This window comes from Phyllobates terribilis, unplaced genomic scaffold (genome assembly GCF_046119375.1).
Source record: "Phyllobates terribilis strain yellow unplaced genomic scaffold, ASM4611937v1 Scaffold_14__1_contigs__length_39327217, whole genome shotgun sequence".
Lineage (NCBI taxonomy): Eukaryota > Metazoa > Chordata > Amphibia > Anura > Dendrobatidae > Phyllobates > Phyllobates terribilis.
Genome location: NW_027362774.1, coordinates 20,776,642 through 20,793,638, shown reverse-complemented (window position 1 = coordinate 20,793,638; position 16,997 = coordinate 20,776,642). Strand labels below are relative to the sequence as shown.

Here is a 16,997-nt window from a genome sequence, read left to right as displayed (position 1 = left end):
CTAGTGTATAAGGTAAAATAAATAACCAAAAACAAAAATACTCCTCCACACCTTGGGCTATGTTCACAAGTAGCATTTTTTATGCGTTTTTGCACTTTTGTATTGCTTTCAACCGTGACAAATGCATTCACCGGGAAATGTCATTTTAACATTTTACAACCTTATCTGGCCATGTGCTGTGTGACACATGCATAAAGTGCTGAAAAGACATGTGAACAGCATGGGGAAGACCCCTGGAAGCATCTATGACACCCAGGTCACTGCCTAAAAGTGTGCCCATCAGAAGTGATCCTTGCCGCATCAGAAGATGCAGACTTGCAACTATCTCCGTGCAAGTCCTTGTCCCAGGGCAGTGTTCAATTGTACCTCCCCCATTCCTTGCAATGCAAACGCAAGTATGCAGCCTGCCACCCACCCACCCCCAGGCTGCAATACCATACTGCTAGCTTGCTTGCACTTGAAATTGGGCCTTTTAGGCATGTGGAGGCAGAATCTGGCCACCACGTCATGGCTGCGTCGGCGGCCTGGTATCCATACTCAGACCCAAGCCGCCTGGCGGCCGAGTGTCCACGCTTGGTCCCCAGCCGCCAGGGGGCGGCCGGGTGTCCATACTCGGTCCCCAGCCACCCCGCGGCCTGGTATCCACACACGGTCCCCAGCCGCCCCTATTTGTTCCGGTGCGCCTTATACATAAGCGCGCATACCAAAACATTACCTGTGCCCTCCCCAGTGCATTTAGTGTGAAGGACAGCCTATTCCGCTGTAGTGTGTGCACGCCAACCCCCTGTTCATGGCACATGCGAAGATGCCTCCCGCCCTGCACCTGTCATTGCAGACTTGCAACTATCCCAGTTCAAGTCCTTGTCCCAGGGCAGTGTTCATTTGTACCTCCCCGATTCCTTGCAATGTAAGCGCAAGTATGCAGCCGACAGGGGGTGGCCGGGTGTCCATACTTGGTCCCCAGCCGCCCCACGGCCGGGTGTCCACACACTGTCCCCAGCTGCCTGGGGGCGCCCGGGTGTCCATAAACGGTCCCCAGCCGCCCCTATTTCTCCTGTGACCTTCCCCCACACTTTTCTTAGCCTAGCCTGCTTTAGGGCAGCATTGGACGAGCCCACCAGAGAACCAGACTCCTCCGGTGGGCCCTGGCTTCTCCATCAGGGAAGTTGAGAGTGCCAAGGTGAGGAGCATGATGATGATGATAGAAGTTAACATCTGCTTTGTTTTCTTGGAATGCAAGCGCATGTATGTAGTAGGGGCTATGCCTGAGGTGGGCAGCGTTTTGGCGCATATCCTACCTCCTCTGAGGATTGCTGGATGTTTTCCTGCTACTATCCCAGTTCTATGACTCCCGTTAAAACAAAGCTTCAGGTGATGAATGATGGATGAGGTGGTGGCAAAGGAGAAAGAGCAGGAGGAACAGGGACCATTCACATCAATATCAGGCCAGTCCACCACATATGTCTTGTAGGATATGTTTCTGTAACAAAAGGAGCGGTTTGGCTACACAGTTATAGGGCATACAGTGAGTGCAATGCCTACCAAAAATTTCGAGGCACTCCAATGCCCCTTGGAATTGACCTGGAGGTCAGAGGGCCTTAACTAAACCAGTTTTTCCATTAATAGCAACTGGGTCTCCTGTGCACTGTTAGCCTAAGCAGGGAATGGAAGGCTTTCCAAAAATTATGAGGAACTGCAATGCCCCTTGAAACAGACGTGGATTACAGCATACTAAAAACCTTCTACCCATTATTGAGGAGTGGGTCTCCCTTAGTGTTTGCCTATGCATTGAAAAGCAAAAGCTGACTAAAATTAGGAGGAAATGCAATGCCCCTTGGAAGAGCTGTGGAGTTCAGAGTGGTTTAACAAGACGCTTTTAATGCCCCTTGGAAGAGACGTGGAGGTCACAGTAGCTTAACAAGATGGTTTTAATGACCCTTACAAGAGCCATACAGTACAGCATCTTAAAAACATTATTCCCATTATTGGAGAGTGGGTCTCCCATAGTCTTTGCTTATGCCTTCCAAGCAAAAGCTGCCAAAAATAAGGACGGAGGAACTTGCAATGCTGGCAACACGGACCACGGTCACTCTGGTGGTATAGTGGTGGTGGAGGCTGAGGATAAGGAGAAGAGCATAAAACAGCCGAAATGAGGAAGCGTATACCCATGTGTGGGTGTGAAGCGGTGCATGTGAATACACGTCCCGAATTTGACTTTGTTACTCTGCTGTCATTTGGTGGTGATGAGAAGTCTGGCCCAATCCAGCCCTTGTTCATTTTGATAAGGGTCCGCTTGTCCGCATTGTCAGTTGACAGGCGAGTGCACTTATCAGTCATAATTCCACCAGTGGCACTAAAAACACGCTCCGATAACACGCTAGCGGCAGGGCAGGCCAGGAACTCCAAGGCGTACAGAGCAAGTTCATTCCAAGTGTCCAGCTTGGATACCCAATAATTAAAAGGCACAGAGGAATCACAGAGGACGCTGGTACGGTCGGCAAGGTACTCCCTCACCATCTTTTGAAACTTTCCACTACTTGTGAGAGTACTCAGGGCCTGTCCGAAGGGAGGGTCTGAGAAAACTCTCCCAGAATGTTGACAGTGTTCCCCTGCCTCTGCTGGATTGGAGTTGCGTCTCTCTCGCCTGTACGCCTTGGTTGGGCAACGAACTGTGACCTCTGCCGCTAGTGTGTTCAAATGGGAATATTTTTAGCAGTTCTGCAGCAAGGGCCTTCTGGTACTGCCCCATTTTTGTAGACCTCTCCACCTCAGGAATAAGAGAGTGAAAGTTCTCCTTGTAGCAGGGATCCAAAAGTGTCACCAACCAGTAATGACTATCACCCAACATTTTGACAACGCGAGGGTCACGGTTAAGGCAGAGTAACATAAAGTCAGCCATGCGTGCCAGACTGGTAACGGGCAAGACTTCCGTGTCTTCACCAAGATGACGACTGACCATGCTCTCCTCCTCCTCCTCCCCCCTGTCCTCAGGCCACCCACGCTGAACCGACGGTATGACAGTTGTACAGGTACTACCGTCTACAGCGCATGATACCAGCTCCTGTTCTTCCTCCTCCTCCTCCTCTCCCTCATTGTCCCCCAATGCACGTGGGGATGTGATGAGGCTGGGCTGTGTGTAATTGCAGGCTATGGCTTCTTGATCCATCTCATCATACTCTGGCTGCAATGCCTCCTCTTTAATTCTCTGCAGAGAGCGCTGCAAAAGACAGACAAGTGGAATGCTGACGCTAATGATGGCGTCATCGCCACTCACCATCTTGGTGGACTCCTCAAAGTTTGTCAAGATGGTACATATGTCAGACATCCAGGTCCACTCCTGAGGTCTTATGTGTGGAGTCTGACCTGAATATCGACGGCCTTGTTGCAGCTGGTACTCCACAACTGCTCTCTTCTGCTCACAAATCCTTTGCAACATGTGGAGGGTAGAGTTCCAACGTGTGGGGACATCACACACCAGTCGGTGTGCCGGAAGCTGCAAACGCTGCTGCAACACAGCAAGGGCAGCGGAAGCTGTAGCCGACTTGCGAAAATGAGCTGATAGGCGGCGTACTTTGACGAGCAGATCTGGCAACTCAGGGTACGATTTAAGAAACCGCTGAACCACGAGGTTAAGCACATGAGCCAGGCATGGTACGTGTGTGATCTCGCCTCGCCTCAGAGCCGCCACCAGGTTACGGCCATTGTCACACACGACCATGCTTGGATGTAGCTTCAGCGGTGTCAGCCACAGATCTGCCTGCTCTTTCACAGCTGTCCACAACTCACAAGCAGTGTGAGGTTTATCACCTAAGCTTATGACTTTCAGCACAGCCGGTTGCCGCTTGGCAGAGGCAGTACTGCAGTGCTTCCAGCTTGTAACTGATGTGGTGATATCGGAGATGGAGGCTGAACAGGAGGAGGAGGATGATGCGCAGGAGCTGTACACTGTGGGGGCAACTCTGACTGACATAGGGCCCACAATCCTCGGTGTGGGGAGGATGTGTTCCGTCCCAAGGTCCGACTGGGTCCCGGCTTCCACTATGTTTATCCAGTGTGCCGTCAGGGAGATGTACCGTCCCTGGCCACAAGCACTTGTCCACGTGTCCGTTGTCAGGTGGACTCTCCCAGTAACTGCGTTGTTGAGGGCACGGCAGATGTTTTGGGACACATGCTTGTGTAGTGCGGGGATGGCACACCGGGCAAAATAGTGTCGGCTGGGGACCGAGTACCGAGGGATGGCCACCGCCATAAGGTTGCGGAAGGATTCCGTCTCCACCAGCCTAAAAGGCAGCATTTCCAATGCAAGCAGTCGTGAAATGTGCGAATTTAGGACTGTGGCCTGTGGGGCGTTAGCTGCGAATTTCCGCTTTCGTTCAAAGCTCTGGGATATGGACAATTGAACGCAGCGGTGGGAAGTGGACGTTGATGCTGTTTCTTGAGAAACTGCCATAACAAGTGAAGACTGAGAGGAGGGGGCATCTTTGCATGCAGTATGGACAGGGGATTGCCTTGCACACACAACAGGGGGTTCTATTGCACGCACAACAGCGGAAGAAGCAGTGGTGACATCCGCTGACACTGGTCGTGGACCCTGGGGTTCGCCCCACAAAGTCGGGTGCTTTGCTGCCATGTGCCTGATCATGCTGGTGGTCGTCAGGCTGGTAGTTTTGTCACCCCTGCTGATGCTGGCATGGCAGGTTGTACAAATGGCCTTTTTGGGGTTATCAGCAGAGTCTTTAAAAAAATTCCAGACTCTGGAAGACCTACAGGTTGTACTGGCAACGTCCCTCGTGTTGGTGTTACGGGGAACGGTTGCCCGCCTTCTGTGTGCAGCCACCACACTGCTTCTTCCTGCCTATTGGGGTACTCTGCCTCCCTCACCCTGTGTGCTGCTGGCCTCGCTCTGCATATCCTCCTGCCACGTTGGGTCAGTTATTAGATCATCCACCATCTCCTCCTCTTCCAGTTGCGCACCACGATCCTCCTCCTCACTTCCTGGCAATTGTGTCTCGTCATCATCCACCTCTTGTGACAGATTGCCAGCGTCGACTTCCTGTGGCCGTGGCTGTTCAAATATTTGGGCATCGCTACATGGGATCTCCACTTCCACCACTTCAAGCAGAGCAGGCGAGGGGCACAAATCTGGAAATGGACCAGTGAACAGCTCTTCAGAGTGTCCAAGTGTGGGATCAGTTGCTGTCTGACGACACTCGGCATGGTGGGAGGAAGGAGCATCAGAGTGAGGAGGAGTATGCGGTCGAGACTCACGGCTACTAAGATTTGATCGTGCGGAAGACAGACCGGAGGTGGTGGTGCCCAGGTAACTGGAAGCATTATCTGCTATCCAATTAATAACCTGTTCACACTGATCAGTTCGCAATACTGGTGTTGTTCTGTGCGTCCCTAGTAATTCGGTCAAGAAGTGGGAGCGAGAAGATGTGGCTGTTGGTTGTGGCACATTTTCACCTTGGCCACGGCCCCGTCCTCTGCACGCACCATCACCAGAACGTCCAGTTCCACGTCCCTTGCCACGCGCCTTGCCCATTGTAAATTAAGTAAAATAGCTTACACTCGCACTATCAATGGAAAAAGGGTAATAAAAAGGAGATTAGAACCGTGTAAGAGGAAAACCACAGTTCTATTTCTCTGGCCTACACCCGACTCTTTTAAACAATCTGAACAATCAGGGAGAAACTATTACTGTTTTTATTTACGGAAAAAATACCAAAAGCTGAATAATAAAGATTTTTTACCGTGGAACTGCAAAACCACAGTTATAATTTACTGGTGTATACCAGATAATTTTAAATAGATATATTTGCGGCTGAACAGTGAGCGACACACTCAAACTGTTTTTTTTTTTTTAAGGTAAAAATGGCCCAAAATGGATAATACAGAGATTTGACCCGTGGAACTGCAAAACCACAGTTCTATTTCTCTGGCCTACACCAGACTATTTTAAACAGATATATTTGTGTCTGAACTGTCACAGACACACTTTTTTTTTTTTTTTTGGGGGGGGGGGGGGGGGAGACACCGAAAGGTTAATAAGATGGGTATTTGTACAGCGTGAAGGAGGAGGGGGGAGGGGGGGGCAAAAAAAAAAAACTAAAGAGGATTTAGATGAAAAAAAAAAAAAAAAAAAAGGATTTTTCCTGGCCCCTGAGACCTGGTGCTAAGTCCAGCAATTTCAGCAGCAGGAGCACACAGGACTGTAATGCAGTGTTCGTTGGTATAACCACTGCGTCTCCTATACAGCCAGCCTGCCGGATATCTGGAATGGATATTAGTCCTGAGAAGGACTGTTTGTTTGATCTGGCAGCCTTTACAGACCCTACACTATTTTGCAGGATAAATCTCTCCCTAGCTCAGCAGCACTGACCCTACACTGGCTGATCCCGGGCGACTGTGTCCAAGATGGCAGCGCCCGGTTTTAAATACTCGAGGTGACGCTGTGCGGTCAGCCAATCACTGTAATGCCCACAAACAACATGGCTGCGGCATTACAGTGACTGGCTGGCAATCCCTGCATGTTCATTGGCTCTGTAAAGAGCGGCAAACATGCAGGGCGGAGACCCGAGCTCCCGCCCGAGTAACGAGCAGTGTCGAGCATGCTCGCTCAACACTAATAGTGATGCATTGTTCTGCAGATGAGCTGTACACACAAATTTTGAACTGAGGTTTTTAGTGAAATTATTAACGTAGCACTCCACCCGACACGTACAGCACAAGAGAATTTTAATTTGTGTTTCAGGAGAAAAACAATAACACGCTGGTTACATAGTGTTGTTAACACATCCATCCCCTACGGTACAAAAAGTTTAATTTTAGAGTCCAAATAATTTACAAATTTAAAAAGGGGAGGGGGTAATTGAGTAACGGCAGGGGTGTAACATCAGATACTGCCGTCATCAGAGCGTGATCCGTCCTTACAGCAACTGGGTATGAACACTGGATACGGCTGCTCAATTATTAGACCAAAAAAAAAGTAACCAAAAACACAGGACTGGAGACCCTCTGTGAGTATCGTTCAGTGCCTCAGTGTAAAGCAAGTGCTCCGGGTGCAGGGTCCATACCAAGCTTCAGTCATCATCATCATCCTCGTCCGAGTCCATCACTTTCCTCCTGTTAAACTGCAAGAAAAAAAAACTAAATTTCAGAAAAGGCGCCAACATTTCCACAACCCGATCACAGGACACGTTGGAAGGACAACTCGTGCCGATTGATCCATTGGCCGGTGGACAAGAGCTCCGAGAACCAACCTTCCAACCATCATCATTGTGACGCCAAACGAAGAGCCGCAGTTTCCAGGAGGTAAGAAATTGATACACCCCGGTCCAGCGAAGCCATTCGCACAAACTTGGGAGTTTGGGAGGTCATTTGCCTCTCCAAAAGTGCAAAATGTTCCTTATATCTCACCAAGAAATACTAATTGCTGTAGAGTAAAGAAATGGGGGGGGAGGGTCTTCACTTATCTTTAGGCAACTACTACTTTTTTGCAATGTGAACATGATGCAGCAGCGCCCCTTGTGGCCAAGTATAAGGCCGTTCTCACATCTGAAAAATTGACTACTTCCATGGGAAGACCATGTTTATGACCACCATGCTTTATACTGCATGTTAAATACTACTACTAACCTACGTCTAAGAGAAAAAAAAAAGTTTTCAGACTGACTGTTTCCCCTTAAATTTGGGAGGAAAATGGGGGGTGCGTCTTATAGTCCGAAAGTCGCTTACGGGGGGTTGGGAAAGCCGCTGTAGGAGTGGGATGATGCTCTAAGTTTGGGGTGCATCTTATAGACCAAAAAATAGGCAGAGCACGGACATCTCTCACCTTCACCGTCATCTTCTTTTCCGTCTGCTGACTGACTTTCTCCAAAATCTCTATTAGTCCTTGTTCAGAAAGCTGAGGAGGGGGAAGGAGAATGAGTTACCTGGCGGCTGTCACCTCGAATGTAAAACCCCCCCACAACTAAAGCAACTCGGCCACCTGGAAACCATCAACAAGCTGCTGATGACAGAAGGCATCTTATAGTGTGTGCTCTCTGCATTAAGCAGAGCCATTGGCATAATTCAATGGCAGCTAACGTGCTTGTTGATGGTTTCCGTATGATCAAAAACAGTAAAAGTGACGTGTTCTGGAGCTGCCGGACTGACTTGCACTTGCTGACTACAAACCCATGATGTAGCGGGGGGGGGGGGGGGGTTGCGGTACCGTATATTATCAGAAGACACTCGCCTTGCCACCTAGTTGCCCAAATCTTGCCATCTGTATAAGGTAATTTTCCACAGCTTTGGCTTTTTCGGGCTTCACTAGTGCCAAGTTATTCACTGTTAAAATCAAAAAAATATTTTAATTAATCTAATTATAATTAATTGTGCAAACAAAAACTTAAAGAGCTAGAAGGGAACATAGACACATAGGTCAGCATTAGAGCTGTGGACACAAAACGAGGCCACCTGCAAAGATGCATGGTTGCCACTTGGCCTTCAATGGGTTCTGATTTGCTGGGGGTCTGATTACTGGGACCACCACGGCCGCTATTCACCCATGATGTTGGGGGGTACTCACGTCTCGCCCGGGCAGCCTGACTCAGGACCTGGGATAAGATGCTATTCCTCATTTCATCCTCCCTGTAATGAGAGCAGCAAGTAAAAGGGACGTAGACTGTAAACACTCTCCCGGCACGGTGCAGCTCACTGATCGTCCTCCAGTCTGACCACTGCGACATCTAATGGATGGGGCCAGCACCGCCTGCTGCAGTCAGGGTGCAGGTACCTCTGGGACCCTTTACTAAATGCTTCAACAATGTTGCGTCCACTCCAGCCCCCGCGCCATCACTACCCTCACTGGCCGCTGTCAAGCTCATCTTTCAGGTGACTTATCCCAGAACATAGGACGGGGCCGGCTGCCATTGGACATGTTACACGGTCGGCAACATCGAAATCAATGAGCTCAATACGCGTTCATCCAACGTAAAAGGGAAAAGAACGTCACCGATCGTACCCGGCATCTGATGGGAGTTGTAGTACCCAGGGCTGTGGAGTCGGTATAAAATGGACCAACTCCGACTCCTAAAATATATAATAAATTGGGTACAGTAATTCAATGCAATATGGGGAATATTTTTTTTTTTTTTTTTCATAAGAATTTGGGAAAGTTATTAAATGTCCTATAAGGCTATGTGCCCATGATGCAGAAATGAAGCAGAAAATTTCTGCAGCATTTCTGCATCTCCCTGGCAGAAAAAAACGCATGCAGATTGTGCATGCGTTTTTCCTGCAGAATACATGCGGATTCACATGCGTTAACGCATGTGTTTCCGCATGCGGACTGACAAGCACTTTCCAGGCTATAGCATCACTTGGAAAGTGCTTGACAACTAGGTCACACTGTATAAATCCATGCAACCGGCATGGATTTATACAGTGTGACCGTAAAAATAAAAAAATAAAGCTATACTTATCTCCGATGCTGTCGCGTTCATCCTGGCTTCTTCCGGGTTGCCGGCACATCGCGAGACGGCCTGTGGTCACATGACCGCGACGTCATCTCAGGTCCTGGAAGGAGAAGCGCTGCAGGGGCCGCCGGACAGGTGAATATAAACTTTATTATTTTATTCTTTTTTTTTTTTTACAGGTACAATGGTACCCAGGTCTGGATGAGAGTCTTCTCTCCTCCAGACCTGGGTACCATCCGCACATTGAACCGCATATAATCCGCTTGTACAAATGTACAGACGCGGATTCTATGCGTCTCAAAGCAAGTAAATGGCAGCGCTTCCGCAAAATTAATGAACATGCTGCGGATTTATGAGCGCTGCAGAAACGCTGCGGAAAAATCCGCAGCATGTGCATTGACATTGCGGAATGCCACTGGGGACCATGGGGTGCGGATTACCAAGCGTTTTTGATGCGTTTCCGCTGTGGAAATTCCGCAGAGGAAACGCATGAAAAACGCATCGTGGGCACGCAGCCTAAATGTCTGTCCTATTCCTTATCTAAGGCTATGTGCCCACTTAGTAGATTTGATACAGAGCATTTTTGCCTCTCTGGCAGAAAAAAAAAAAAAAACGCATGCAGATTTACATGCGTTTTTTCTGCCAGAGAGAAGCGTTTTTTCATGAGTTTTTTTCAAGCAGTTTTCCAAGCGATTTTACCATCACTTGGAAAAGTGCTTGACAAGTTGGTCACACTATATAAATCCATGCAACCGGCATGGATTTATATAGTGTGACCGAGTAATAGTTTAAAGAATAAGAATGGTTAAAAAAAAACAGCTTATACTCACCTTCCGATGTCATCCCGGTGTTTTGTCCACGCATGACGTCACATGACTCTGACGACATGGCAGGTCCTTCACAACAGCGCGAGCAGTGCAAGAGACCGGACGGCGCGGACAAAACACCGGGACGACATCGGAAAGTGAGTATAAGCTTTAATTTTTATTTTAATTTTTTTTTTTTTTTTTTTTTTACAGATTCTATGGTACCCGGGTCTGGATGAGACTCTCCTCTCCTCTACACCCGGGTACCATCCGCACATTAGAACGCGCCAATTACGCAAGTACAGATGCAGTCTTGCGGAACTGGCGCCTTCTAATGCAAGTCAATGGCGGCGATTACGCTGCGTGTCCGCAAAATTAATGGACATGCTGCGGATTTTTGAGCGCAGCATAAACGCTGCGGAAAAATACGCAGCATGGGCGTGGAAAGTGCGCAATTGCACTGGAGACCATGGGGGAAGGTTTACCAAGCGTTTACGCTGCCGAAATTCCGCAGCATAAACGCTTGAAAAACGCATCGTGGGCACACAGCCTAAGAGTCTAGACTTTTAGCTGAGATGAATCTGCGCTACAGTAAATTTATCACTTAAAAATGAGCCGTGTATGAGGAGTCGGAGGTTTGACTTATCGACTCCACAGCCCTGGTAGCATCTCCAGGTCTCATGTGATATTACCTTTGTTTGGCCTCCTGCTGCGCCTGCTCACTCCCCCCATCCTGAGGAGAGAAACAGAAGGGTCAGCTACAGAGGAACTGGGGTGCGGACACCCTGGGGAGGAGGTGCGGACACACAGGGAGGGGAGGATTGCGCGTACGCCCCTGTAGAGGGAGGGGGGGGGGGATTTTGCGGACACCCCCGCAGACGTTGAGACAATTGTGTGGACAGCCCCGGAGGAGGACGGGGTGGAGAATTGTGCGGACACCCCCGGAGGAGGAGGGGGTGGAGAATTGTGGGTGGGAATTGTGCGGACACCCCCGGAGGAGAATTGTGCGGACACCCCCGGAGGAGGAGGGGGGGGGTGGGTGGAGAATTGTGCGGACACCCCCGGAGGAGGAGGGGGGGGGGGTGGGTGGAGAATTGTGCGGACACCCCCGGAGGAGGAGGGGGGGGGGGTGGGTGGAGAATTGTGCGGACACCCCCGGAGGAGGAGGGGGGGGGGGTGGGTGGAGAATTGTGCGGACACCCCCGGAGGAGGAGGGGGGGGGGTGGGTGGAGAATTGTGCGGACACCCCCGGAGGAGGAGGGGGGGGGGTGGGTGGAGAATTGTGCGGACACCCCCGGAGGAGGAGGGTGGGGGGGTGGGTGGAGAATTGTGCGGACACCCCCGGAGGAGGAGGGGGGGGGGGTGGAGAATTGTGCGGACACCCCCGGAGGAGGAGGGGGGGGGGGTGGAGAATTGTGCGGACACCCCCGGAGGAGGAGGGGGGGGGTGGAGAATTGTGCGGACACCCCCGGAGGAGGAGGGGGGGGGGTGGGTGGAGAATTGTGCGGACACCCCCGGAGGAGGAGGGGGGGGGTGGGTGGAGAATTGTGCGGACACCCCCGGAGGAGGAGGGGGGGGGGTGGGTGGAGAATTGTGCGGACACCCCCGGAGGAGGAGGGGGGGGGGTGGGTGGAGAATTGTGCGGACACCCCCGGAGGAGGAGGAGGGGGGTGGGGGGGGGGTGGAGAATTGTGCGGACACCCCCGGAGGAGGAGGGGGGGTGGGTGGAGAATTGTGCGGACACCCCCGGAGGAGGAGGGGGGGGGGTGGAGAATTGTGCGGACACCCCCGGAGGAGGAGGGGGGGGGGTGGAGAATTGTGCGGACACCCCCGGAGGAGGAGGGGGGGGGTGGGTGGAGAATTGTGCGGACACCCCCGGAGGAGGAGGGGGTGGAGAATTGTGCGGACACCCCCGGAGGAGGAGGGGGGGGGGTGGAGAATTGTGCGGACACCCCCGGAGGAGGAGGGGGGGGGTGGAGAATTGTGCGGACACCCCCGGAGGAGGAGGGGGGGGGGGGTGGGTGGAGAATTGTGCGGACACCCCCGGAGGAGGAGGGGGGGGGGTGGGTGGAGAATTGTGCGGACACCCCCGGAGGAGGAGGGGGGGGGGGTGGGTGGAGAATTGTGCGGACACCCCCGGAGGAGGAGGGGGGGGGGTGGGTGGAGAATTGTGCGGACACCCCCGGAGGAGGAGGGGGGTGGGGGTGGAGAATTGTGCGGACACCCCCGGAGGAGGAGGGGGGGGTGGGTGGAGAATTGTGCGGACACCCCCGGAGGAGGAGGGGGGGGGTGGAGAATTGTGCGGACACCCCCGGAGGAGGAGGGGGGGGGGTGGGTGGAGAATTGTGCGGACACCCCCGGAGGAGGAGGGGGGGGGGGGGTGGGTGGAGAATTGTGCGGACACCCCCGGAGGAGGAGGGGGGGGGGGGGGTGGAGAATTGTGCGGACACCCCAGAGGGGATGTTAGACACACATGGGAGTTGGAGGCCATGCACAGATTTGGGGACGCACAGTCACATTGGAGCTGCACACTGACGACCTCGCTGCTCCCCGCCCCTTCTATAACTGTACGCAGCCCCACATGCTGAGTGATGCCGGCCACCTCCGACTTCTCACCCCTTGCCGGCCCTGCAGCTCCGCCAGCCGCTGCTTCCTGATAGCCTCCAGCTCGGGGTCCGCCATAGTCGCCCCGTTACCGTCTGCGTGTGACGTCACCGCGCATGCGCTCATGTACCCCGCAGACATCACTAGCAGATCACGGAGGCTCCAGGGATCTAGCATCAGGGATCTATTCATGAGGCTGTTACCATAGAAGCCTGCGGCTGATAAAACAATGAGACGATCAGAATGTAATAAAGTCATCAATGCTCATGTTATACCAGCACGTGACGTCACAGAGGCCAATAATCACACAACACTGTTATGGGGGATCTGTGGATGATGCAGTGTTATGGGGGATCTGTGGATGACACTGTTATGGGGGATCTGTGGATGACGCACTGTTATGGAGGATCTGTGGCTGACGCGCTGTTATGGGGGATCTGTGGATGATGCTGTTATGGGGGATCTGTGGATGACGCGCTGTTATGGGGATCTGTGGATGACACGCTGTTATGGGGGATCTGTGGATGACACGCTGTTATGGGGGATCTGTGGATGACACGCTGTTATGGGGGATTTGTGGGGGATGCACTGTTATGGGGGATCTGTGGATGATGCTGTTATGGGGGATCTGTGGATGACGCGCTGTTATGGGGGATCTGTGGATGACGCGCTGTTATGGGGATCTGTGGATGACGCGCTGTTATGGGGGATCTGTGGATGACGCGCTGTTATGGGGGATTTGTGGGGGACGCACTGTTATGGGGGATCTGTGGATGACGCGCTGTTATGGGGGATCTGTGGATGACGCGCTGTTATGGGGATCTGTGGATGACGCACTGTTATGGGGGATCTGTGGAGGACACGCTGTTATGGGGATCTGTGGATGACGCATTGATATGGGGGATCTGTGGATGACGCACTGTTATGGGGGATCTGTGGGTGGCGCACTGTTATGGGGGATCTGTGGGTGGCGCACTGTTATGGGGGATCTGTGGATGACGCGCTGTTATGGGGGATCTGTGGATGACGCGCTGTTATGGGGGATCTGTGGATGACGCGCTGTTATGGGGGATCTGTGGATGACACGCTGTTATGGGGGATTTGTGGGGGACGCGCTGTTATGGGGATCTGTGGATGACGCACTGTTATGGGGGATTTGTGGGGGACGCGCTGTTATGGGGATCTGTGGATGACGCACTGTTATGGGGGATCTGTGGAGGACGCGCTGTTATGGGGATCTGTGGATGACGCATTGATATGGGGGATCTGTGGATGACGCACTGTTATGGGGGATCTGTGGATGACGCACTGTTATGGGGGATCTGTGGGTGGCGCACTTGGATTAAGAGTAGCAAGGGCCCCGGGCAGTTTAGAAGGCGCGGGTCCCCCCCCCCTGCCACACACACACACACACCTGATGTATCGCATGTAACATGATCCCATGTGATAGTTCACGCGAAATTAATTTGGCACAATATTAATATATTAATTGTAATAATTTTTTTTAGGCTGTGTGCCCACTATGCGTTTTTTAAGCGTTTCCGCAGTGGCAATTCCGCTGCAGAAACGCTTAAAAAACGCTTGGTAGAAGGTCTGCCATGTTTCCCAATGATAATCCGCATGTGCTGTGCACATGCTGCGGAAATTTTCGCTGCGGATTATTATTGCGGAAAAATCCGCAGCACTACCAATTATTTTGCGGAAGCTCGGCGTTTTCGCCCCCATTGACTTGCATTGCAACGCATGGAATCCGCATCCCTGCATCTGTACATGCGGATTCCATGCGTTTCAATGTGCGGATGGTACCCGGGTTTGGAGAAGAGGAGACTCTCCTCCGGACCCGGGTACCATAGAACCTGTAAAAAAAGAATAAAATAAAAAATAAATATATACTTACCTTCTGATGGCCCCCGGTGTCTTTATCCGATGAGTCCTGGCTTGCCGGCAGGCCATCAAAAGGTAAGTATATATTTATTTTTTATTTTTTACCATTCTTTTACAGTCACACTATATAAATCCATGCTGGTTGCATGGATTTATATAGTGTGACCAAGTTGACAAGCACTTTCCAAGTGATGCTAAATTGGCTTGGAAAGCGCTTGATAACCCACATGCGGAAATGCATGTGAAGAACGCTTCACATCCGCATGTCCCTGGCAGGAAAAACGCATGTATAATCCGCATGCGTTTTTTCTGCCAGGGAGAGCAGAAACGCTCAAAAAAAATCCGGAGCATTTCTGCATCGTGGGCACTTAGCCTTACATTAATTGTATGGCTTAATATTGAGCACACGTAGCCATCTATACACGACGGGAGGCCGCACGTAGCCATCTATACACGGCGGGAGGCCGCACGTAGCCATCTATACACGGCGGGAGGCCGAACGCAGCCATCTATACACGGCAGGAGGCCGCACGTAGCCATCTATACACAGCGGGAGGCTGCACGTAGCCATCTATACACAGCAGGAGGCCACACGTAGCAATCTATACACAGCAGGAGGCCGCACTGTGCCATCGATACACAGCAGGAGGCCGCACTGTGCCATCTATACACAGCAGAAGGCTGCACGTAGCCATCTATACACAGCGGGAGGCCGCACGTAGCCATCTATACACAACGGGAGGCCCCACGTAGCCATCTATACACAGCAGGAGGCCACACTGTGCCATCTATACACAGCAGGAGGCCGCACTGCGCCATCTATACACAGCAGAAGGCTGCACGTAGCCATCTATACACAGCGGGAGGCCGCACATAGCCATCTATACACAGCGGGAGGCCGCACGTAGCCATCTATACACAGTGGGAGGCCGCACGTAGCCATCTATACACAGCAGGGGGCAGCACTGCGCCATCTATACACAGCAGGAGGCCGCACTGCGCCATCTATACACAGCAGGAGGAAGCACTGCGCCATCTATACACAGCAGGAGGCCGCACTGCGCCATCTATACACAGCAGGAGGCCGCACTGCGCCATCTATACAGCAGGAAGCCGCATTGCGCCATCTATACACAGCAGAAGGCCGCACGTAGCCATTTATACACAACAGGGGGCCGCAGTGCGCCATCTATACACAGCAGGAGGCCGCACTGCGCCATCTATACACAGCAGGAGGCCGCACTGCGCCATCAATACACAGGAGGAGGCCGCACTGCGCCATCTATACACAGCGGGAGGCCGCACTGCACCATCTATACACGGCAGGGGGCCGCACTGCGCCATCTATACACAGCGGGAGGCCTCACGTAGCTATCTATACACAGCGGGAGGCCGCATGTAGCCATCTATACACAGCAGGAGGCAGCACGTAGCCATCTATACACAGCGGGAGGCCACACGGCGCCATCTATACACAACAGGAGGCCCCACGTAGCCATCTATACACAGCAGGAGGTCACACTGTGCCATCTATACACAGCAGGAGGCCACACTGCGCTATCTATACACAGCAGGAGGCCGCACGTAGCCATCTATACACAGCAGGAGGCTGCACATAGCCATCTATACACAGCAGGAGGCCGCACTGCGCCATCTATACACAGCAGGAGGCCGCAAGTAGCCATGTATACACAGCAGGAGGACGCACTGCGCCATCTATACACAGCAGGAGGCCACACTGCGCCATCTATACACAGCAGGAGGCCACACTGCGCCATCTATACACAGCAGGAGGCCGCACGTAGCCAACTATACACAGCAGGAGGTCGCACGGCGCCATCTATACACAGCAGTAGGCCGCACGTAGCCATCTATACACAGCAGGAGGCCACACTGCGCCATCTATACACAGCAGGAGGCCGCACGTAGCCATCTATACACAGCAGGAGGCCGCACGGCGCCATCTATACACAGCAGTAGGCCGCACGTAGCCATCTATACGCAGCAGGAGGCCGCACTGCACCATCTATACGCAGCGGGAGGCCGCACTGCGCCATCTGTACACAGCGGGAGGCCGCACTGCGCCATCTATACACAGCAGGAGGCCGCACGTAGCCATCTATACACAGCAGGAGGCGGTACGTAGCCATCTATACACAGCAGGAGGCCGCACGTAGCCATCAATACACAGCGGGAGGCCGCACTGCGCTATCTATACACAGCGGGAGGCCACACGTAGACA

General features: G+C 52.4%; 1 protein-coding gene across 1 annotated transcript; it reads right to left on the bottom strand.

Annotated features, from left to right (window-relative positions):
* Positions 1 to 6,721: 6,721 nt before the first annotated feature.
* Positions 6,722 to 13,036, bottom strand: PDCD5 (programmed cell death 5). The gene is made up of 6 exons (XM_073659742.1): positions 12,884 to 13,036; positions 10,960 to 11,000; positions 8,573 to 8,634; positions 8,240 to 8,331; positions 7,835 to 7,906; positions 6,722 to 7,133 (listed from the first exon to the last, which is right to left on the bottom strand). Exons 1-6 carry the CDS (start codon positions 13,010 to 13,012, stop codon positions 7,083 to 7,085), a joined length of 447 nt encoding a protein of 148 aa, XP_073515843.1. The 5' UTR covers positions 13,013 to 13,036; the 3' UTR covers positions 6,722 to 7,082.
* Positions 13,037 to 16,997: the final 3,961 nt, after the last annotated feature.

Bases quoted from the DNA above. Each gene is read 5' to 3' on its own strand.
- PDCD5 (XM_073659742.1), bottom strand. From the start codon at position 13,012: ATGTCTGCGGGGTACATGAGCGCATGCGCGGTGACGTCACACGCAGAC. The intron at 8,635-10,959 runs GTAATATCACAT...CTCTCATTACAG, and splicing joins CAGCAGGAGGCCAAACAAAG to GGAGGATGAAATGAGGAATA. The intron at 7,907-8,239 runs GCGAGTGTCTTC...CCCCCTCCTCAG, and splicing joins TTGGGCAACTAGGTGGCAAG to CTTTCTGAACAAGGACTAAT.